Here is a 24,753-nt window from a genome sequence, read left to right on the forward strand (position 1 = left end):
TGAATAATAGTGTCTTCAATTGTAATGGATGGTGTCTGAACTTTCTTCAATTTAGATTCAGATGCAATTAAGATCATTTTTGTTTTCCCCTTAACTCCTACTTGACTGAATGAGTTAAGATTATTGGGTCATCCCCATCTCCCCCTCCCTCACATAGTATTAGAAATGTAATTTCAATCATTATTCTTCACATCTTCCCACAAAAAGAGGTAGCTACTGTATGTACGAAATCATTCCATTGAAATATGACTACGTTTTTAAAGTAATACTGTTACTGGCACTGAGTCACGCTACCGTTTACAATGCTCTCTCACGCCGCCCCCCCCCCCCCCCCCCCCCCCCCCCCCCCGCATGAGTTAAAGATGAGACCCTCACTTCACACATGTGACTTGGAGACTGGTTTGGGTGCTCAAAAAGCAACAATTTATACAAAGGCTGCAATGTATGAGAATGGGGCTACATTGACATCTCCTATTTTCCCCATTTACTCCAAGGACATAAGGAGCCGATATCAAAATCAATTCAACGTTTTGGTCAAAACTACTGCAATCTATCAAAAAGATCAGCTCTCATTGGTTTTTCAAAGGAAAATTTTTCTGTATAACCTCAACTGAGCTCCGACCAAATTATTTATTAGTAAAGGGCTCTTTCACTCCATCCTTTAGCGTCTTGTGAGTCAAATGGCCCTGTAAATATACATATATATATATATATATATATATATATATATATATATATATATATATATATATATATATATATATATATATATATATATATATATATATATATATATATATATATATATATATATATATATTTACGTATTCAGTTTCTTTAAATCACAAAATTCACTTTAGATGCTCTCCAAACATTTGTATTGTCAATCCGTCTGTGCTCAACGTTTTTTGGGGGGTTTTTTTTTTTGCCTCTTTGCTCTAAGCCTTTACACAGTGATTATTCCTGTTAATGGGCGACATCTATTTAAAAAATACATTGTCCACCAAATGCATCCCCGGTTAGTCTGGTCTCAGAGCAACAACACTTAAAAAAGTAAATAAGACGTAACACTTGTACTTGTAAAGACCGGGCTGATTCAGGGGACAAAATCTTATTAAGTTCCTTTTTTAACAATGTTGCAACCAGGGTACATTTTACACCTGGGTATGGTGAGAAATGTGAATTTAGAATCTTTTCCAAGGATTTTCTAACCTTGCTCCTCAGTTTGTGGTTGCGTATCGTCATAAGAGTAAGAGAAGATACCTACAGCTCTGACATGGCGTTTTTTTTAAGCAAGCTAAAACCAGCAAAATTGGCAAAAAATTGCGATTAATTTTCCTAAAAACCCATTAGTTCATGAAAGAGATAAGTATTTGTTTGTTTTTAAGGGTTTCAAGGCGCTTGCAACAAATGTAAGATCATATCAGCACCAGTAAAAAGGAAGCAAATGAGATAGTAGAAAAGAAACTACTCTTGATTTAATTAGCTTTCACGCTCTACATAAGCTATCAAATTAAAAGAAAAAATATTGGTCTTTTAAAAAAAAAAAAAGTTTTTTTTCTAGGCAAAATGTCGAAGATTTGCAAAGAAATTGCAGATTTTGTGGCCGCAATGCAACTCAGTGATATTTTGCGATTTTTTTTGCGGCTGCAAGCAATGCAAAAAACCGCCATGCCAGACAGCTTGGCCTGTTGGGGTAATGTGGGAGGTGCTTCTCAATGGTGCCAGTGTGTGTGTGGCCTAAACAGTCTAGGTGGGGTTCCTGACCTCCCGCAGTGGACAGGGAGGCACTTTCTGTCTCTTGTATCCCTCTATATGTTTTCCAACATGCTTTCTGTCTTTGTCTCGGGATAAGATTACTTGGTTTTATCCTGGCCCAGGAGTTTTGGAGATGATGATGATATTTTATGTCATGTAAATCATCTCTGTTATGCACTTTATTATTATTATTTATTTCTTTTACATATGATTTGTAAATATTTGAGAATGTTCCTCTTAGTGGGGACCTGTAGATGTCAGGATTTCAAACTAAGTACACTGATGATAGTGTGCTCTTGGAATCTACTGTTCTACATCTGTTCCCAATTTGAACTAATTCCCCTTTGTCTTGGATAATTTAATTGTAATTTAATAGCTGTACAATGTATCAAATTTGAGCCCATAACTCAATGCATGAAAATGAAATGTCCAAAATCCACAAGCCGTATTCCTGATATGGGAAAGTTGTATGTAGTCCTTCAGAACCATTAGCCCCATGGAACTGCAGTTTATCTTGGTTTCTTTAGTGTGAAATGGACAATAGTATTTGCTTGCTACCCTTTGGATAGGCTGCTAGTCTATCATTAAGTACTTTCCCCCGGATCTAATAGACCCAGCTACCCATTCACTTAATAACATATCCACTAAACATGCTCAAAGTACTAGAACTAGACCTGTAAATGAGCTCTATAAAAATTGACTGAAACTCTTCGTAATTCGTCATAGCAGAAAATCCAAAGAATCGAAATGAAAGGTAAACAGCAAGATCGCTTGAGCAAAACAATGGCAGAAAACTAAATTGCGCGGGAATTAATTAGGCTACTTACCATTGTTCCTTATAATTGATACCCAATCAGTGAAGAAACTAGAAACGGTTTGTTAACTTTCGATTTGAAGGTGTCTACATAACGCACTTCCAGCTTTCGCATTTTACTTCCCTCAAGGTAAATGTGGTCAATTTTAGCTTAGACGAAACAGTGAAATTTATCGCTCAGCAGCTCAGTTAAAATTGACTACCACTACCATTGGGATTACGACAGGTTTGAAAAGTGAAAAAATTATTTCACGAAGGCTGTGTGAAAATACACTGGGATGTGTTCAGACACAGCAAATTGCAATTCTAAAATGTGACACTTAGCCTTGGCAATATATCTATCGTTAATATAAACGGTCCATGAGCTATGCGTAGCGCCTTGGAACACTCCTAATTACTTTACAGTCCTTCGACTACGATTCATGAATTCTTTCTTTCTAAACAATATTTGAATTTGACGAATTGACTGATTTAATAAATTAAGCTTTATATAGCGCAATATCCACTTAATGTGCTCAAAGCGCTTTACAAGGGGTCCCTGGTCAACAGCAACATTTAACATGTAGGACGGGACATGACGCCTGTTAGGCGATATTACAATTTTTCGGACAAAGACAAAGCTGTTAACGGCCAGGTACTCATTTTACACCTGAGTACGGTGAGAGAATGTGAGTAAAGAGCCTTTTCCAAGGACTCAACTATGCGTCAAGCGCGAGGCTTGAACCCAGGACCTTCCGATCCGAAAGCGAGTGTCATACCACTAGACCACATAGCCGCAGTTAATTGACTGAGAATTTACAAATCTGAAGTACATGTCCCTAGCCAACAGTAACATTTAACATCAGGCCTATAAATGGTTGGTGAAAAAGTTGTCAGAACTTTGTGAACATGCGAAAATAGACCAACAGGACAAAAATATGGATTAATTAATAAACACAACACAGATATGACATGTAAATTGACTAGTCAAATCCTGTCACTGTCCCCAACTCATTTATAATGAGGTCATTTTTTATGGTACCAAAAAAAAAAATCCCAATTAATTGAGAGAGTACACACATTTCTGGGCCCAGGTCTGAGTGAGTTGTAAAATGTTTGTGTTAAATGAGTTGAGTACCTGGCCGTCAACAGCGTTGTCACTGTCGGAAAAAATTGTAATATCGCCTAACAGGCGTTCTAATTGTTACATGCTGCTGTTGGTCAGGGACCCTTTGTAAAGCGCTTTGAGCACATTTAGTGGATATTGCGCTATATAAAAGCTCTACTTTAATTTTTTTTTAATGTTACGAACTTTATTTTTACTATAATTTTTTTTTAAATAACACAACAGAATATATAGAGCAAAATTGTACTGTCGGAAATCCGACAATAGTCAGAAGATTTACAGGCCTGTCACATGTAGGACGAGACATAGCGTCTTTTGGGTGATATTACAATTTTACTCCAACAGGCATTGTTGTTAATCACCAGATACTCATTTTACACCCGAGTATGATGAGATTGTGAGTAGAGGACTCAACACACACCCGAGTATGATAACGTTCGTAGAGGACTCAACTATGAATGGCTCAGAGTGAGATTCAAACCCAGGGCCTTCCAATCTGAAAGCGAGTGTCATAGCACCAAGACCACATTGTCACACAGTAATAGTAATAGTACTTGAAGAACATTGTATGCATTGGTTACTTCCCAAGAGCATCAGATTTTGGTTTCTCACGTGTGCATGTTAGAATCCAATTAGTAATGTACTAAGAAAATATAGGGCGAACAAACTGAGATTACTAACATGGGCCGTGCTACACGAAGACAGTGCATAGTACTAAACAAAGACACATTATAAGTTTCAAAGTGTTTGTATGTGAGAAAGAGAAATGGTGAGATTTGGCTATTACAGGTACATTAGGCTGGTCCCACCATCAGTTATACTGAGGCTCCACTTGTACTTGCCTGTCACCCGAAGCTATCAAACCCACAGATTGTATTTATCACAATATTTTGACACACCGATGAAGGAAATGCACTGCGACACATGAGAACCCTGTGTATATTTTTCAATCGTCTGTGTTAAAATTATGAGTGATGTCATTCCAGGATCAGTAGGGTTGATTGTTTCCGGTGACAAGCACCTGATATTTATGGTCTCAAGTCTATAAGTTTACATGTTCCCCTCTTCCTGTATGCCATGTTGTATGGTGTGGTGATGTGCGCTCTGTTATAAGCTAGAATCAGCAGTGAATGATGATATTCACTATTTTGCCAACATAAAATGCGTGACATCAATATTGAGACATGGATGCCAAACATTTAGATTATATACTTATACAGTAGGCAGTCTGAGTCCCTTATCTAAAAGCTGTGTCTACATATTTGACGAAACAGAGATTCTACAAACTTATCTGGCTTGCCTGAAGTACATTGAGCATGATGTACTCCAAATGTTCTATATTTCATTTCCCACAATTAGCTAGTAGGTAGAATTTTATCGAAACTGCGTCAAGACGATATCAAGAAAGAAAATAAAAAGCCACTGAGAATTGGATAGCATGCTAAGGAAATAGTTTCCAACAGTGTCAGTGCTTCTCTGCCCCCCCCCCCCCCCCCCCCCCCCAAACTGCCCCCTTAGCCATTTAGAGACTACAACACTGCTTGCTCTCCCATAACTTTTGATAAATGTAACAAACAAATGATAAAATATACATGGACAATTTATTTATCTCTTTCCACCAACACGAGGAGCAGCCTTCTTAACAGTTTTGGAGGCAGGTGCAGCCTTCTTCTGTAATTGTTTCTGTTTATTTTGCTGTGGAAAGGAAGGAGAGGGAAAAAATTATCTGCATGTTTAAGATTGTTTAAAAAATGTAATCAGTAACACCACATATCAATGTCACACTGGACATAGGCACCCCTTCCATTCTTACCGTTTGTTTTATTCTCATCCACTTTATATATTCACAAACAACACTGATTCCATCTATTTGGCAATATGCCTCAATGATACTATGCAATCTGGATATAATATACTGAGACAGCAAAGGAAAGGTATAAACATCCAGTGTTTTTTTTAAATTTATTAATGGACATCACTAGTATTCCGCTTTCAACAATCTAAAAATAAGCAAGTTTGGATTCAACAAAATAAAAATGACCAATTCCACATCCCAGGACCCGTGGGAACACTGAAATATGAGTGATTCTGTCATCCACAAATTTCCATTTGTTTTTCATTATTTAAAAAAAAAAATCTCTACCAGGACTCAAACATGCGATTCATAACGATTAAACAAATTCATTAGACCCTATAGCAGACCTGCCAAATTGAAATCGTCAAATTTAGTAATTTCTATGTCAAATTTTAGTAATTTGACAAAGAAATTAGTAATTTCCGAAATCGTAAAAGAACAACCACAATTTGACATCGATGATCACTTTCAACATTTCATTATATCATCATGCTTATGCACTGTAGAAATGCTTTATTATTGTTATCATCATCATCATTATTGTAGTCAGTATTATTAAATTCATAATCATCATTATTATAGTAGTAGCAGTTCTTCCAATCATTATTATTATCATTATTTAAGTATTATTCCATACAATTTCATATTTTCGTAATTGTCCATGAAATTTGTCTAAAATTCATAAGATTTGGCAGGTATGCTATAGTTCAAAAACCCGGGCATTACAGATGGGCTAGATGTAGATTTGATGTATGACGTGAAACTATGGCTGTGATTGCAGTTTCAAATATTGACCATAACAAAATACACTGACCTTGGATGCGGCTTTTTGTGCTGCCTTTTCAGCCTTCTCGGCAGCTATCCTCTCAGCATTCTTTTTCTCTTCCTTCAACCTCTTCTTTTCCTTCAAGGCTCTAAATAAGGAATATAAAAAAGAATTTTAAAATACAAACTAAGAATTCGAGAATTATTTTTTTTTTAAACTCAACAAACTCATGTAATAGTAAGCAGGGTTGCTGATTCATTGCAGACATACCTCATTATTACGAAAAATTGGTAGAATTCAGAACTTCATGAGCATATCTTGGTCATTAAAACATTGAAAATGAAAGTTGATGCCAGACTATATAATGTTAATGATTTTGAAGTCAGGGGTGAGAATGACTGGTCACAAAAAAGGAGGACATTTTCCTGTAGAGCATGACCCATCCATGCACAGATGACTAAAACCTAAATATTTGAATATCATTAAAATTTTCGAAGAAGATGCAATCCAAAATGTGTCGCGCAATTTCCAACAAAACTAGGAAGAATTTCAAAAGTTGAAAGTGTAATACAACAAATTGTGGTTGTAGGGATGATGATGTGGTGATGCTTGTGGTAGTAGTAGTAGTGGTAGGGATGATGATTTGGTGGTGGTTGCAGTAGTAGTGGTATTAGGGATGCTGTTGTAGTTGTGGTAGGGATGATGATTTGGTGGTGGTGGTAGTAGTAGTGGACAGGGATGATGGTGTGGTGGTGGTTGTAGTTAAGTGGTTGTGGTAGAGATGATGATATGCTCTTGGATGTAGCAGTAGCAGTGGTTGGGATGATGATGTGGTTGTAGTAGTAATGGTCTTAGGGATGATGTGGTGGTGGTTATAGTAGTTGTGGTAGGGATGACGATGTGGTGGTGGTTATAGTACTTGTAAGGATGATGATATGGTTGAAGTTGTAGTAGTAGTGGTCTTAGGGATGATGGTGTGGTGGTGGTGGTTGTAGTTAAGTAGTGGTTGTAAGGATGATGGTGTGGTGGTTGCTGTAGTAGTAGGGGTGGTATGGATGATGATGTGGTGGTAGTTGTAGTAGTAGTGGTGGCTGTAGTTTTGGTGGTAGGGATGATGATGTGGGTGTGGTTGTAGAAGTGGGGGTGGTAGGGGTTGTGGTTGCAGTAGTTGTGGTAAGGGTGTGGTGATGGTTGTAGTAGCAGTGGTAGGGATGATAATATAGCAATAGTTGCGTAGTAGTAGTGGATGATGTAGATCACTACATAAACATCCCAAAGTGATGAGTCTTTTTTATTCATAATTTGTTTTCTGAAAAAGGCGGGATTGTGATGGTGATGGGTGGAGATAAACCACCAATTCAAACGGCTGCATCTATGAGGAAGTTAAGGTTCTAAAATAAGGTGCATTCCTTAATGTTAAAATACCCTTGATGAAAATTTTGCTAAGTGACCTCTCATACATCTAATGAAAAGTGTCCCATCAGTTTGTGAATTACGAACAACTTACTAAGTCATACAAACTAGACATTTTCCTTCTATAGAATATTTACCTGATGGCTTCTTCCCGCTGAGCTTTACGGAATTCGGGGGTTTCGTTACGCCTTGCCATAATGTCAGAGAGGGTTGCACCAACAATAGCTTTCTTGAATTTTGTGGTACGACGGGTTCTCTTTTTGGCCTCCTCAACCATGAGTCCCTTCTTGTGCTTCCTGCGGTATAAAACTGTCCAGTTGACCTTTCTGGGATTCCTTTTCATGGCGTATGACCTTTCACATTTATGATCCCGGAAATTGAAGATCTGAAATACAATCAAATAAGTTATGTGGCTTATATATTGAGGAAACATCAATAGTTTACTCAAATGAAAAAAACACCAAAAACAACCTTTGTTTTTGTTTTTGTTTTTAAGGGTTTTACGGCGCTTGCAACACATTAAGGTCATATCAGCGCCAGTAAAAAGAAAGAAAATGGGATAGTAAAAAGTTATAGAATTACAATAAAGCATCTGAGAAAAGGGAAGGCAAAGGGGAATTGGTTCAAAAAAGAAACAGGTGTAGATTCCAAAAGCACTCTATCAAAGTACTTAGTTTGAGATCACTAAAAGTCTCATCCAGACACAAGCACAGGTCCCAACTAAGAGGAACACACTCAAATGTTTACCAATCATATAATATAATGTGTAAACTAAACATAATACAATGCATAACAGAGAGATGATTGACAAGGAAAAAAATATCATCTCCCAAAACTATAACTATACATTCGACTGTTTCCCCCTCAGCCAAGGACTCTGACCAAGGTCAGGACAAAACCAAACAATCTCATTCCAAGACAAAGACAGAAAGCAATTGGAAAACAGATAAGAGGGGATAAAAGACACAGCAAGTACCTCCCTTTAAAAATTCATCAATTAACAAAATCTATTGCTAAAACATGAAACAAGATTTATATCTAGTTTTACGCACTTTAATGAAAATTCAGTTTCCAAATGACGGTATATTTTGGCTGTTTTTCCAGTTCTTTGTTATTAAATTTTATCTATTATTATTTTTTCTTATATCAATATAAATATAAAGGATGGGGGTTCGGGAGGGGGTGGTGGGTTCTTTTTTGTATTCATTTCCAATGGGACTTTTAACCTTCACTGCTAGTACTGCTAGAACTTGTATGGCTCCCTGAATTTTTCACAACTAAAGTTAAAGTTAAAGAGGGTTTCTTAATGAATGTCAATAGCCAGGAGTCAATAAAAATCAATAAAAAATGTAGTCAATAGTAGAGTCTGTTGCCTAGACTAGCCTAGGTTGTTAAAATTAAAACTTATTACCTACTATTTTCAGAATGACAATGATTTCATTTTCAATTTCAACAAAAGACACTGGCGTCACTCTAATTTCAGGAAATTTCAACACAGTCATTGATTTAAATTTAAAGTTAACATAAAGCAAGGAATATCAAGACATTTGTTGAGTTGTAATTGTATCTAATCCCAATTCCAATGGGAGACCTTCCATAATAAGCTACTACATCCCAAGTATTCTTGTTCTAGTAGTAGGGGGTTTGGGAGGGGGGGGGGGGGGGGGGGAACTTTATAAAATAAAAGTTTCCCCTCTCCCAAACCCCCTACGACTACTAAGAATACTTGGGATGTAGTAGCTTATCATGGAAGCTCTCCCAAATAAACGTATACTTGTTCTAACTAAAACTAGTACTAGTAGTAGGCAGTTTAGTGAGCAGCAGCAGTGGCAGTCAAATTTTGACCCAACTCGCCCATAGGAAAGTTGTGACTGGAAATTGCCGTTCCCGTTTTGGGGAGTTCAATTAAAGATACATAACTTCATTATAAATAGGAATATCGCAGATATTTTGGTATTATTATTTTCGTCTTTCAATTTCCTTTTAAATGGTGCCAATTAAGGAAAAATCCATTAATAATTCCAGAAGTTATATGAAGTTAAAATTTGGCAATTTTCAAATGCATTAATTTTTTTATTTACCGCGTGTGTTTTTAAAATTTAAACGCTTGTTTTTAGAATAACATCTAAACTTTATTCATGCCAAATTTCAGGGCTCTATATCGATGCGCAGACACCTTTTAACTCTGCGCCGAAATGCCTTGTTTAAATTATCTTCTCATCATGGCTGCCGGACGATATCAATATTCATATCGATATTTTAAATTTAGTTATGTATTGTGTTAAATTTAGTCCATAATATTTTCAGTACTATTATTTCCTATGTTTTTATTTTTAATACAAACTTTCCAACTTTATTTATAGGGATTTTATAGTTTTTGTTTGAAAAGTTTGTATATTTCTTCTCTTTGTGAAATCCGATATTAATAATATCGATATTTTAAAAATACCAATTGCTTTAATTTAATTTAATTTTACTTTGCCATCAAGCCATCAAGTTTCTTTCCCATATGTTTAGATATGTTTATCATTTGTATCCATATTCTAAAGGCCTTAGCCTTAATAATTATTATGGTAAGAAGTTCTATTAGTTCTGACACCCCCACACATTGAGAGAGAGAGAGGGGGGGGGGGGGGGGGGGGGGATAAAACTATATTAATTGTCAGTTCAAATGATTTAATAGTAATAGCAATAAACCCAAAGTGGTTCAGGAGAATTTTTTAAAGTATTAAAAGCCAGAACTTTCCTCCTAATTATAATAGGGAATCTGTTTAAATTTATTTGAACTTTTTCAATCTACCATTTTATTTATATGCAATTAAATTGCCATAGGTAAAAATAAACTCATTATGTCATTACACATGTTTCTATCTTTTCATTTAAATACTCTCAAACCCTCTTTTATTCTCTATGTATTAAATCAAAGAGGGAATTATTTGCAATTGTTTCAGTGAGATGTTGGGGATAAAACTAAAAGTGATATAGTTATAGCAAATTGTTTCTTACGTCTAGCCGAGTTTTTGATTATGTAACATTTGCGTCATATTATTAGGGAGTTTAATAGAAATTCTAAATTTACCTCACACACTTGAAACCAATATCATATGAAAGAGCTGGCAACACAGAATACAAAACAGTTTGAATTTTGTTTCTATCTTGATTAGAAATGTAGTTACGGCAGTTCAAAGTCTGAAATTTCAGACCGATTTTTACCCCAAAATTACCATTGCAAAGTTGTGACCGAAAACGCGTGATGTTAATAAAAAATGGTTAAAACAGTCAATATGGAGTTATCATATATTGTATACCAAAATGTTCGTCTTATCGAGGACAATGCATTTACATTAATAAAGAGGAAGATAAACATTTCAAATTAACACATTATTACATAATATGACGCAAATGTTACATAATAAAAAAATCGACATAATGAGTTTATTTTTACCTATGGCAATTTAATTGCATATAAATAAAATGGTAGATTGAAAAAGTTCAAATAAATTGAAACAGATTCCCTATTATAATTAGAAGGAAAGTTCTGGCTTTTAATACTTTAAAAAATTCTGCTGAACCACTTTGGGTTTATTGCTATTACATCATTTGAACTGACAATTAATATAATTTTATTCCTCCCCCCCCCCCCCCCCCCCCCCCCCTTTCTCTCTCAATGTGTAAGGTTGTCAAAATTTATAACTAGTATGACTTCTTATCATAGTAATTAATAAGGCTAAGGCCTTTGGAATATGGATACAAAATGATAATAAACATATCTAAACATATGAGAAAAAAACTTGATGGTAAAATAAATTAAAATCAAAGCAATGGGTATTTTTAAAATATCGATATTATTACTATCGGATTTCACAAAGAGAAGAAATATACGAACTTTTAAAACAAAAACTATAAAATGCCCATAAATAAAGTTGGAAAGTATGTATTCAAAATAAAAACATAGTAAATAATAGTACTGAAAATATTATGGACTAAATTTAACATAATACATAACTAAATTTAAAATATCGATATCGCCCGGCAGCCATGATGAGAAGATAATGTAAACATGGCATTTCGGCGCAGAGTTAAAAGGTGTCTGCGCATCGATATAGAGCCCTGAAATTTGGCATGACTAAAGTTTAGATGTTATTCTAAAAACAAGCGTTTAAATTTTAAAAACACACGCGGTAAATAAAAAAATAAATGCATTTGAAAATTGCCAAATTTTAACTTCATATTTATTTTATTTTTTTTTTTATTTTTTTTTTTTCACTTAAAATTGATATTTATATTGTAAAGTGCCCAGAGCTTGTGTTTTACACGAGAATGAGCGCTATATAAATGTGTATTATTATTATTATTATTATTATTATTATTCATATAACTTCTGGAATTATTAATGGATTTTTCCTTAATTGGCACCATTTAATAGTAGGGAGTTTAATAGAAATTCTAAATGTACCTCACACACTTGAAACCAATGTCATATGAAAGAGCTGGCAACACAGATTACAAAACAGTTTGAATTTTGTTTGTATCTTGATTAGAAATGTAGTTACGGCAGTTCAAAGTCTGAAATTTCAGACCGATTTTTACCCCAAAATTACCATTGCAAAGTTGTGACCGAAATCGCGTGATGTTAATAAAAAATGGTTAAAACAGTCAATATGGAGTTCTTATCATATATTGTATACCAAAATGTTCGTCTTATCGAGGACAATGCATTTACATTAATAAAGAGGAAGATAAACATTTCAAATTAACACATTATTACATAATATGACGCAAATGTTACATAATCAAAAACTCGGCTAGACGTAAGAAACAATTTGCTCTATCACTTTTGGACTTATCCCCAATATCTCATTGAAACAATTGCAAATAATTCCCCTCTTCTAATTAATACATAGAGAATAAAAAAGGGTTTGAAAGTATTTAAATGAAAAGATATAAACGTTGTGTAATGTCATAATGAGTTTATTTTTACCTATGGCAATTTAATTGCATATAAATAAAATGGTAGATTGAAAAAGTTCAAATAATTTGAAACAGATTTCCTATTATACCTAATTAGAAGGAAAGTTCTGGCTTTTAATACTTTAAAAAATTCTGCTGAACCACTTTGGGTTTATTGCTATTACATCATTTGAACTGACAATTAATATAATTTTATCCCCCCACCCCCTCCCCCCTTCTCTCTCAATATATGGGGGTGTCAAAACTAATAGAACTTCTTACCATAATAATTATTAAGGCTAAGGCCTTTAGAATATGGATACAAATGATAAACATATCTAAACATATGGGAAAGAAACTTGATGACTTGATGGCAAAGTAAAATTAAATTAAATTAAAGCAATTGGTATTTTTAAAATATCGATATTATTAATATCGGATTTCACAAAGAGAAGAAATATACGAACTTTTAAAACAAAAACTATAAAAAGCCTATAAATAAAGTTGGAAAGTATGTATTCAAAATAAAAACATAGCAAATAATAGTACTGAAAATATTATGGACTAAATTTAACATAATACATAACTAAGTTTAAAATATCGATATCGTCCGGCAGCCATGATGAGAAGATAATGTAAACAAGGCATTTCGGCGCAAAGTTAAAAGGTGTCTGCGCATCGATATAGAGCCCTGAAATTTAGCATGAATAAAGTTTAGATGTTATTCTAAAAACAAGCGTTTAAATTTTAAAAACACACGCGGTAAATAAAAAAAGAAATACATTTGAAAATTGCCAAATTTTAACTTCATATGAGCCAAGGTCAAAAGGTGCCCGCCTGATACCAGTGTTAAGAAAATTTGATTTTTACTTAATTATGGGCTGTTTTCATTGGGTTAATGCTTGTAATCAATTGATAATATGAAGAAGAGATAAAATGAGATAGCTCAACATACTCTGTTCAACAGAATATGAAATAAACAACTTGAAAGTCAAATTTCAATACTGTTTGGCATGTACTTAAAACGAGGTCAACGCATCACCTTTTTAGAAATCATGTAGAAATTAAATGTGATGTTTTAGCTCACGTGATTGAAATTTGACTAATAGTATAAAGTCAAAATTTACTTTTAAACGCAATTGCAGTATATTACATATCTGATTAAGTTTCATATAGAGTTCTTAAAAAGTTGGTGTTGCTTGTGACCTTTGGTGTCATCAAACACAGCACAATACTAAGACTCGACACGAAACTTTAAAGCTCATGTTTAATGTTTATAAAATGTTTTATTATGAGAAAAAAGCATAGATTTACTATCTGAATTCAAATCTTGGAGTAAATGTATACCGTTTTGCCGATATTGAGGTTTATTGGTTTTGGTGTCATTTGTCACAAGCAACACGGCATGCGTGAACACGTGGAAGTTTGTTTCGTTAAATGGCGATTCGCAATTTTGATCCACCCTTCTTACCAGTCTTTAAAGTGCAACACTTTCATTTGCCTTTCCAGCGTGGCTCCAGGCAGGAGAGGTAAGTTGAACTTTGGTGTCATCGCTATTTTACATTGTCACAAGCAACACTTGATATTGGATATTACAAAGTGCCACCAAAAAATTATGTTTTCAGCTGTTATTCTATTTACAAATATGATATTATGACATCTCACATAAGACTGATTTTGACACAATTAATTATTTCCTTGTAATTCTAATTTTTTATGTTTCAGGGTTGTATCAATCAAGAAAAAGACAAAACTTAATCTTTTGACGAATCCAGATAAAAGAAGGGTTGTCAAGAAATTTGATTTGATTTACTATCAACACACTAAATTACTACAAACTAGCAGATTTGAGCAGTAGGGCGGATGTTACGGTATGGTTACATGAATTCATTACCATGGCTGATATTTATCTAACTTCTGGTACTTTTTGTGACCATTGGTGTCATTGGTTAAAATGTCACAGGTGACACTTAAGTTTGAAGTTTCTAATGTATTTCTGTTTTCATGTTCTTCAAAGCTTGAAATGTCATTGAATTACATTTTAACAGGCTATATTACATGTGTTCAGTTGCTATTCTTGATTTATTGAGGCAACATTGCGTTCTCGTGCCGATTTTGACCAAAGTAATAGCAACAATGGTATTACTAATATCTAAGCATATTTCCAATTTGAAAGTATTTAGTTTCTTAAAATATCATTGAATTTCATTTTATAGTAGGTTATTGTGCTTTTTTGACTGAAAATAATGATATATTATGGACGAAAGTATGATTTGGTGTTGCTTGTGACATAAGTAATGGTGTCACCGGTCTTATGTCACAAGTTACATTCAGATGCTCTAATTTCCATGTATATTTCTATTTTTGAAGTCTTTGGTTTCTGAAATGTTATTAAATTCCATATTTAACTGTGGTTATTACACTGGTTTGACTGAAATTAATGATATATTGTCGAAATTGCAATTTGGTATTGCTTGTGACATAAGTAATGGTGTCATCGGTCTAATGTCACAAGTGACCCAATGTCGCTAAATAAGATATGCTTTGGTCGCATTATTTCACAAAATTTTATTCCACAAGTTTCTGAACATTGCTGGTAATAAGCATATGCAATATTGTTGTTGTTGTTAATGCACAAACATTTTTATGAAATAATATATTTGCATTCTATGTTGCTTGTGACCGATGACACCAAAAAGCAACATTTTCTCCAATAGTTGGTAATATTATTGTACTATGATTGTTGTTGATTGTGTCTTTTTGTCTATAACTTACTAAATAAAGTTTGATACTCAACAAAAATCATTTGGTTATTGAGTTTTTTGTCTCATTTTGGTGTCACCGGTCACAGGTGACACCAGCAACCTATAGGTATTGTTGACGATATTATGCTGCGTTAGACCTTAAAGTTATCTAAAGGGCCTTTGATTCATGAAGTACAGGGTTTTTGCTACACATATAGAAACATGAATGGACTATTATGTCACTTTTATTTTGAGAAAAAAAATTGGCACCTTTTGACCTTGGCTCATATAACTTCTGGAATTATTAATGGATTTTTCCTTTAATTGGCACCATTTAAAAGGAAATTGAAAGACGAAAATAATGATATCAAAATATCTGCGATATTCCTATTTATAACGAAGTTATGCATCTTTAATTGAACCCCCCAAAACGCGAACGGCAATTTCCAGTCACAACTTTCCTATGGGCGAGTTGGGTCAAAGTTTGACTGCCACTGCTGCTGCTCACTAAACTGCCTAATATTATGTAATAATGTGTTAATTTGAAATGTTTATCTTCCTCTTTATTAATGTAAATGCATTGTCCTCGATAAGACGAACATTTTGGTATACAATATATGATAAGAACTCCATATTGACTGTTTTAACCATTTTTTATTAACACATCACGCGATTTCGGTCACAACTTTGCAATGGGGGTAAAAATCGGTCTGAAATTTCAGACTTTGAACTGCCGTAACTACATTTCTAATCAAGATAGAAACAAAATTCAAACTGTTTTGTAATCTGTGTTGCCAGCTCTTTCATATGACATTGGTTTCAAGTGTGTGAGGTACATTTAGAATTTCTATTAAACTCCCTACTAGTAGGGACCAGGGGAGGGGGGGGGAAACTTTTTTTATAATGTTCTAGTGGCGGGTTTGGGAGGGGGAGACTTTTTATTATTTTTTAAAAAGTTTCCCCCCGCCCAAACCCCCTACCAGGACATTATGAGAAACAAGAATACTGGTAGGTACTTTGGTAAACGTCCATTTGGCCCTCCAGCAGGGAGCCGATAAATGGGCTAGCGGCTGTGACCCGATTTTTTGGACTTTTGAGTGATGGGTCTCAGAAAAAGTTCCATCGATTTTCTGTTTATGGATGGATTTTAATGATTGATGTCTTATTTTCTTCAGGTGAAATTACTCTATCGTTTGGTGTAGTTTATATAAAAATCAATGACAATTTAGTATAACTTTTGATTATGGATAAAATAGGGTATAATTTAGCATTGGATAATTAAAAGATTAGAACTTGGTAAATCAAAATTTCATGCTGGCTCGTTTATTTAACATCTTAACTTTTATATAAAATCAAATTCAGGGCAAAGTTGTATACCGCATCCATGAAATTCGTTCCAGCAAAATCCTTACTCAAATCTTAGCGGCCATTTTAGACCAGTTTTGAAATCCAAATGGTGGTTACTACCGGAAATGCAACACTTTTCAGGTCACAAAGTCCGTCAGTAAATAACAAAGGCAAATAGAAGACCATTTTTCAGCATTTAAACCAACATAACTTTTCTTCTGCTTATCTGAAATCTGATTTTCACAATTTTGGTATCATTAGAATCGTGTTGAAAAGCACTTTAAAATGATATAGGTTTCATTGAGCTCAATCCAATTTGAATTTTTTACCAAAGTACCTAATACTGGGGATGTAGGCGCTTTCGGAAGGCCTCCCAAAAGTTTGGAGAAAGATGGGCTTGGGCTTGACCGATGCCGAGGAAGGACGGTGAATTGGTAAATGATGAATGGCTTTACGAATTGAATTCAATAGCCTAATACATCTATGTCATTATATAAAACGGTACTAACACATCAATAAAAGAAAATAACTTACCCTTCCATCAATCTTCACCATTTTTTTACCCCTGCCGGGGTAAATCTTGTACCCGCTGAACGAGCAGAGTTCGATCCTATGGAAACAAACAGAAGATATAAACACATATTACTGATGTATCGAAATGCAATATATGAGCCATCGTATAGTTTGAACATGTCACTATTTATAACGAAAGTGATATTGCGTAGATTTATCAAAAGATAGTGGATTGTGTATGATTTTGTGATGGTATGAAAAATTTTACTCACTTCATCTTGGCGACAAGAAATGTAAAGGAAGAAAAACACAGGATTTTACCAAGAGTAACCGCCCCTGTTCAAATGTTTCCCTTTATGTTCATATGAAAACTGTTAGTTAAAGGTTCAAGGCACGGAATAAAGGCTTATTTTCTTGGGAGAGAAAAATCGACATGTAGGATTTGCAGAGGTCTGATAACCAAAATTGTTATGGGCTCGTTGTTGTAATAGAATTACTCTCAAACAGCGCAAAGTATTGTCCATTTCAATAATAATCAAAACAATAAGATTAGGTATCACCGAGGGCAGACTATTGGGCAGACCTGTCAACTTGGAAATTTTGAAATTCGTAATTTTTAGGAGATAAAAATTGTAGTTGCTATAGTTAACTTTTAAAACCAACAATTTACCCTCACAATGATTAATTAACACTTCAAAATCAATAATGTTATGAAGTTTGTCATCAACTTTCACTTTCAATAAGTTTTAATGACTGAAGAGATGCTCGTGAAGTTCTGAAATTGGAGCCAAAATTTCGTAATTCTACGTACGAATTGTTCGTAGTAATAGTAGGCAGATCTGATCTAGGATCAAATGTATTGCCCGACGTGTACTTATTTGCTAATAGCCGGATAATATTTGCAATTTATTGGCTAGTTTCGTTAAATGTTTGATTCAAGATTAACTTGCGCATTATTATGACAAAGATCGAAAGAAAAATAAACAACAAAAGCAGTTAAAACAAAAATATACAAACTAACAAACAAACAGAAGCAACACAAATATGTATGCAAATACTGATGATAGTTATAAGGACGACGCATTGCTTTTTTTAAAAAAAATAATAAACAAACAAAACAACAACAACAAAATATCAATTTAAAACTAATAAATCAAAAAAGAAAAAACAACAACAAAGAAACAAACAAAAAATCGATATGCGAATGCCGACTTGCACTTATTTGCAGGTCTGACGACCCAATTCATTATGGGCTCAGACTGTCATGGAAATCTTTTAAAATGACGCGAAATATTGTCGGTTTCAACAATGTTAAACTAGGCCCATAATTAATTGCGTTCGGATGTCAGACCAGCATATGTAGGCCTATCCGTCGGCGAATGCCGGTAACATAATGACGATTCATTATTCAAATTTTTTTTTTTAATTTGAAGCAAACCAATGATATGCGAATACTGATAGTATTAGAATCTTTAAAATGACCCCCCCCCCTCCCCTACTACCCGCCCCCATCCCCTCGAGGCTCGAACTTGGGTAGTCCAGGTTAAAAGTCTAACAGCTTAACTACTTAAATCATGCCATCATTTTTTCAATTCATGAAAAAAACAACAGAAAACTCTCGAGCATTTATATAACGCAGCATCTACTAACTATGATCAAAGCGCTTTACGGGAGGGGGGGGGGGGTAAAGGGAATTATATTTTGTTTCTACTTTTTATTTCGTGGTTTTAATTGTTGGTTAGAAATACTTCACACTTGCTCTGGATCCAAATATCAACTAAATGAATTAATTACAATACACAGAGTAGACGTATCTCCCCAATTGATACCGGGACATTCAAATCAGGAAATGATAATGCAGTAAGACTAGCCAGACTCGGATCAACACTTTTGCAACCATCAATTCCAGTATTCTTAGACACAGCGAAACAAATAATCAAAATAAATAAGAGAGAAGAATGGATAAACAGTTGGGTAATGGACACCACGGGTAGATTTATGTTTACCCATACGACCACTCCTGTAAAGACTGATAGCCTAAATAAGCTCAGAAGACACCAGCAAAATATTATCTTTCAACTAAGAACACAACACATACCGCTCAACAGTCATAAATCTAAGCAAAATTACAAAAGACACGCCCCCTTCCTGGCCCTTATGTCAACACCCCAAGGAAACAGTAACACACCACTTGCTTGAATGTCAACCTCTTGAAGATCTGAGATGCACCTTCCTCCCACCAAATCCAAGCATCAGTAACACACTGTATAGTCACTTGGAACAACTGCAAAAGACGTCTAACTTCTACGTCATGGCACAAGACTGAAGTGCTAGAGCTCAGGTGGTCGCTGGTTCGGATAAGTAAGTAAGTAAGTAAGTAAAATTTTATTATCAGAACCATTAGAATATAATATAATAGATGATATCGATGTCACTTGATTAGGCCACTGGCCTGTCGCCGAGTCTTTCCAGTCACTGAATGTCTTGTTTACAAAATATCTAATGCATTTCCCTATCTGATCTTGTGATGAGGGGCTAGCCTACACTACACTTTCTCGACTGATCTTTTGATCATAGCTATTTTGGGTGGGAGGCACTTCTAAACTATGCATATAACTTTCCATCACATTATCTAATCTATTCTTGAAAGCATTGACGCTCGGCGCTTCAACGACATTTAATTTGCTGGCAATGAGTTCCAACGTTCTATGACTCTATGTGTAAAAAAGTTATGTCGAATAATGTCATTATAAATATGATTTGCTGCTCTGTGTTTGAACTTCAATGACCCTATTCTGAGTGTCTTAGTGATGGCAGGGTCAGAAAACTGAACTGAGCAAAGCCGCTCTCCAATGGTTGAATACATTGCCCAAAATAGCCAGAACGAGCTTTTCAGAATGAGGATTTGGGCTATATTCCTACTTGAGATACAGTTGTGCACACTTAGACAATTGGCCGTATCTATTTTGGGGTGTGGGGGTGGGGGGTGGGGTGGGGGATATAAATGACGAAAACTATGCGCATTATATAAGCAGGTTTGATAAAATGGGTTGATTTAACACTGTTGTGATGGAGTATTTTATGTTGGTTTGAGAGTATTTCCATTCTAACAATATGAAGATAACATAATTAAGGTTATCAGAACTGCGCATAATAAGCAATCAATATGTCGGACGGACATCTATAATAATATGAGCAAAAGTCCAACAGAAATTATAGAAGCAGTCTTTTATCATTATTGTAATTTTGAGTTAACCGAGTGAAACTAAATCAACTATCCCAACATCAAATTGAAAAAATAAATGTTGAAGAGAAAATGATAATGAGTTAGTCACACTCTTAGAAAACCGATAACAAGCATTACCCGGCAAACTTTCACATGGCAAACGAAAGAAGGGCCGACCAAAGAACATCCGTTTTTATGAAGGCATCGAGTTGATGGGATCAACTACCTACCGTTTGGAGGCGGCTGGTCACATTTTCTTAATCGGAATCCCAAGAAGTGGGAGTCTTTCGAAAGAGAACGCCGTTTTCAATGAGTTGTGATGTTAGTGTCTAAAAGTTCAGCAACCGTTTCTGCTAAATGAATGAATACGGCTCAGCTATCTCCATGGACGCCTGCCGTCAATGTGGGTGTGTAACTTCGAGTGTGCCAGTCTGTTTCTAGTATCCAGTTAGTAATTTGTTTCTATAAATCTATGTATAGTGCAAGTGTTTAGCTTTTGAAAGTCATCACGTGTCTTTAGGTACTGAGGCAAGTGAACGTTTCCTTGTGTTGTTGAAATCAGTTCTTCGATTGTTTCTAAATATATTTGATATTTTTTGAGATCTTGATTCAATGTTGTTGGAAGTGAAGTTGGTGTACGCCCTCAGTATCTGGCTCCTTGTTTGAAGTAATCATCCATCGAGGTTTGTGCTGGAATATTTTCATCTCATCGGAGCACATGTCCGAAGAGTTTCCATCTTTGCTTCTTTATTCGCGTATCTATTGAATAGACAGAATACATGTTTTTCTTTTTGCCTGCACTTGTGTCAGTGTGCTTTTATTTTTTGGTCTTTGTCATTTTATGTGATAATAGCAGGGAGTTGGAGAGAGAGAGAGAGAGAGAGAGAGAGAGAGAGAGAGAGAGAGAGAGAGAGAGAGAGAGAGAGAGAGAGAGAGTGCGTGTGTGTGTGTGTGAGAGGAGGAGAGAGAGAGAGAGAGAGAGAGAGAGAGAGAGAGAGAGAGAGAGAGAGAGAGAGAGCATAACATTACCTAAACGTTGTTAATCTTACCTTTTAAAACTGTTGCTCTTCTGTTCCGTCTCCACGTTCTCTGCTCATTAATTCATTTGGTGACTCCCGTATTGATACGTACTATAGATTCCTTTATTCATGGCAATCGGAAGAGCATCCATTCTTCACAGATAAGTCTATTAAATTTTACGAGAGGATCTCAGCACTTGAAGTGTGTTAATAAGTTCTTAATTTTTTTTAAATTCCCTTGATTAAAAGAGTTTGCTTCCCTCCCCCTTCTCACAATGCGATTCACATAAAAAAATCCCTTATCCAGACCAAGGTCAAAACCTGGAGCAAGAAGCACCCAGAATAATATATGAAAAATGACCCCATAAAACATCTCAAAAGACAAGATCAAGTTGCCATTTTCAGACATAATAATCTCCGATGTTCAAAACATTTGGAGAAACAGACATTTTGTGAATGTGGAGAGGGGAAGTAGGATGCCACACATGTTTTACGTGACTGTACAAATTATAATGAGCAAATTGCGACCACCATACACTGAAGACCAGCTGAAAGTATGCAACATCAAAAAGCAGAATTTGACCTGTTATTTATTCCTTGCGAGTGCAAATTGCTCATAAAAAAAAGTTAACTATCGCAACTATAACAATTTTTCTCCTAAAAATTACGAATTTTTAAATTTTCAAGTAGACAGGTCTGATGTGCAGAGCAACTTAGATGTGAATTTTTACATTTAAAAAATGAAGGCCAAAAATGAATATTCTTTTTAAAATGGATGTAGGCCGAGGTCGATGTGTGCGATAATAACTATATACCAGTTGCATTAGCCAATATTGTTTGAAATTCAAATGCTAAAAGTAAAGTTCAGGGGCCCGACAGTAGGTTTTCTACCATTGATGTTGATACCTATTTCTATCAATGCTTTGAATCACTTCAGAGAGAAGAAGAAGAAAAAACATGGCTGATCTCGAAGGTAAACAGCTTGGAATGCTATCATTACCACGATTTTGCCGCTGTTTTTTATATCAAGCTAGCATATAACGCCGTGCCTACTAATCATACCCTTTACACTAAGAATTATATATTATTATTGATTTATGAATTTCTTGTGGACGACTTTCAGTTTGTGCGCTGTTCTGACTCGTAATCGGATACGGTTTTTATTTGAAGTTTGTTTACCTTTCAAAATTCTTTTTATGACATTGTGACTGGGACTTCCTGAATCCGAACTCCTCAATTTAGGGGTCTGGAAATAAGATTTGTTTATGTACTACATTTCCAATTGCAATGTACTTTCTTCTTCTTCTTCTTCTTCTTCTTCTTCTTCTTCTTCTTCTTCTTCTTCTTCTTCTTCTTCTTCTTCTTCTTCTTCTTCTTCTTCTTCTTCTTCTTCTTCTTCTTCTTCTTCTTATTCAAATTGATCAAATATCATTTTCTATATTTGCTTAAATGTAAATGAATCTGTATGAAAATGCCAACAATAAATAATTATTTGAATTGGATTATATTGACTAGGAGGTAGGGCTATGAAGTTGTAATATATGTTACTGAAAATGAAGACTCGAGATTGCTCCTTAAATTAAAAAATAAAAAAATAAATAAATAAGAAAAAAAAAATATATCTTTTGAAATAGATTTTATGACTTAGACATGAGAAGGTCTTTTCTGATTTTTTAATAGGCGGATTTATTTTTTAAATATTTTTTTTATACTTATAATTATAATCTCCGATGATACATTCAATTTATCAATTACGAACTTTACATCCACTGAATGACTTTGGCAATATTTTTCTCAAATTAAAACTCGGCAAGTCCCTAAGTCATTTATAAAAGTTATCTGAAAAAAATACATCTTTCGTTGAAAAAACAAACAAACAACAATTGTTCAACATTGATAAAAACTGAGTATGTGGATATTGATTTAAATTGTTATTTTGTTTGAAATGAATATACCAGTATGATAATGATTTTCCCCAGGTGATGAAGACAATTTAAAAAACAACATGGAAGAAGAAGAGGATGATATTGTCATTGATTTGACCGATCAGCAATTAACAAGCATTGAATTGGATGAAAATACTTATTCCAAGGTGAAGACGTTGATCCTTGACAACAATAACCTTAATAAACTCGATGGCCTTGAGAAATGCAAACAGCTTTGTCAGGTGAGCGAATTTTAGTATTTGAGTATTGGCACTTTGGCATTTAAAAAAATCTAAAGATATGATTGAACACTGATTTTGATGGAACATAGTTGTACATTATCACTGTCTTCTTTCATTTTGCAAAACTGTTGCCAAAGTTATTATGGAAAACTTCAGGATAAAAAAAAAAGAGTATTTATTTATTATTATTATTATTATTATTATTATTATTATTATTATTATTATTATTATTATTATTATTATTATTATTATTATTATTATTATATATTTTTTTTTTACAAAAGTGAGAATATTTAAGCAAGGCAATGATTCAGTGATAAATTTTGATAAAAGCAAAGCATTTGTCTATACACACGTCAAATCGAGAATGTCAAATGAGAAATATTCTTAAGTTTTGATTTATAAAATTGTTTTTAAAAAAAGAAGGATTAAGTTCTATTTTTTTTAATTTGAAAAACTTGAAGGTGCCCTTTTAACATTCAGCCAAAACCATGAAATTGTTGATAAATAAAGCGAACCTTGACGTAAAGCCTGTTTACCCTGAACAAATTTATTTTTCACTTGCTCAATACAGCCAGCAAACGTGGCCGCAAACACTAATTTGACAAATTTAAGCTGTTCATAGTAAACACTTTCTTCAGTTTAATTTTAGCCTGATAAAAGATGTGTCGAGACAGAAAAAAGATAACAGGTAAATTTTTATATAACAAAACCCCAAAAATTTTTTTAATAATTAAGTAAGTAAATTAAAAAAAAATCCCACCAAAAAAAAAAAAAAAAAGAAAGAAGAACAGAGACAAAAAAGATCAGACAGCAAAAAGAACAACATCAAAATTTAAAAAAATCAAACCAAAAGTTAAAAAAAAAAATAGGAAAAAGAAAGAATAAGAAAGAAAATAACTCAAACAAAAAACAAATCTCAAATAAAAGACAAGAAACAATATAATAGAAATAGTTGACAAGCATTTCTCCGGACTACAAGAAGTGCAATCTAACTGTTATTTTATGATTGAACTATTTTTGCTGGCCTACTCTCACTGCTGTCTGCTATTTTACTCCTCAGATCTGGTAATCAT

The 24,753-nt window shown here is 34.3% G+C and overlaps 2 protein-coding genes across 3 annotated transcripts in view; one reads left to right on the forward strand and one right to left on the reverse strand.

Moving 5' to 3' along the window:
* Nucleotides 1-5,261: 5,261 nt before the first annotated feature.
* Nucleotides 5,262-17,613, reverse strand: LOC144967973 (large ribosomal subunit protein eL24-like). Its single transcript, XM_078905801.1, has 5 exons — nt 17,538-17,613; nt 17,287-17,362; nt 7,849-8,096; nt 6,347-6,446; nt 5,262-5,372 (listed from the first exon to the last, which is right to left on the reverse strand). The coding sequence occupies exons 1-5, from the start codon at nt 17,540-17,542 to the stop codon at nt 5,283-5,285; spliced, it is 519 nt and encodes a 172-aa protein (XP_078761927.1). The 5' UTR covers nt 17,543-17,613; the 3' UTR covers nt 5,262-5,282.
* A 4,804-nt stretch (nt 17,614-22,417) lies between these two features.
* The window catches only part of LOC144967975 (uncharacterized), a 104,707-nt gene continuing 102,371 nt past the window's right edge, over nt 22,418-24,753 (forward strand). For both annotated transcript variants that reach the window (XM_078905803.1, XM_078905802.1), the window contains exons 1-2: nt 22,418-22,483; nt 23,490-23,677. In XM_078905803.1, coding sequence (XP_078761929.1) covers nt 22,468-22,483; nt 23,490-23,677 — 204 coding nt within the window. In that variant the 5' untranslated portion in view covers nt 22,418-22,467. The remainder of the gene's footprint in view (nt 22,484-23,489; nt 23,678-24,753) is intronic.

Source organism: Berghia stephanieae, chromosome 3 (genome assembly GCF_034508935.2).
Source record: "Berghia stephanieae isolate SIO BIC M18660-M18661 chromosome 3, UCSD_Bste_1.3, whole genome shotgun sequence".
In the NCBI taxonomy this organism is placed as follows: Eukaryota; Metazoa; Mollusca; class Gastropoda; order Nudibranchia; family Aeolidiidae; genus Berghia; species Berghia stephanieae.

What these genes read in the sequence shown, in the direction of transcription:
- LOC144967973 (XM_078905801.1), bottom strand. An exon ending in CAGCGGGAAGAAGCCATCAG is followed by an intron (nt 6,447 to 7,848) that starts GTAAATATTCTA and finishes TTCCTTATTTAG; the next exon opens with AGCCTTGAAGGAAAAGAAGA. An exon ending in CACAAAAAGCCGCATCCAAG is followed by an intron (nt 5,373 to 6,346) that starts GTCAGTGTATTT and finishes TCCTTTCCACAG; the next exon opens with CAAAATAAACAGAAACAATT.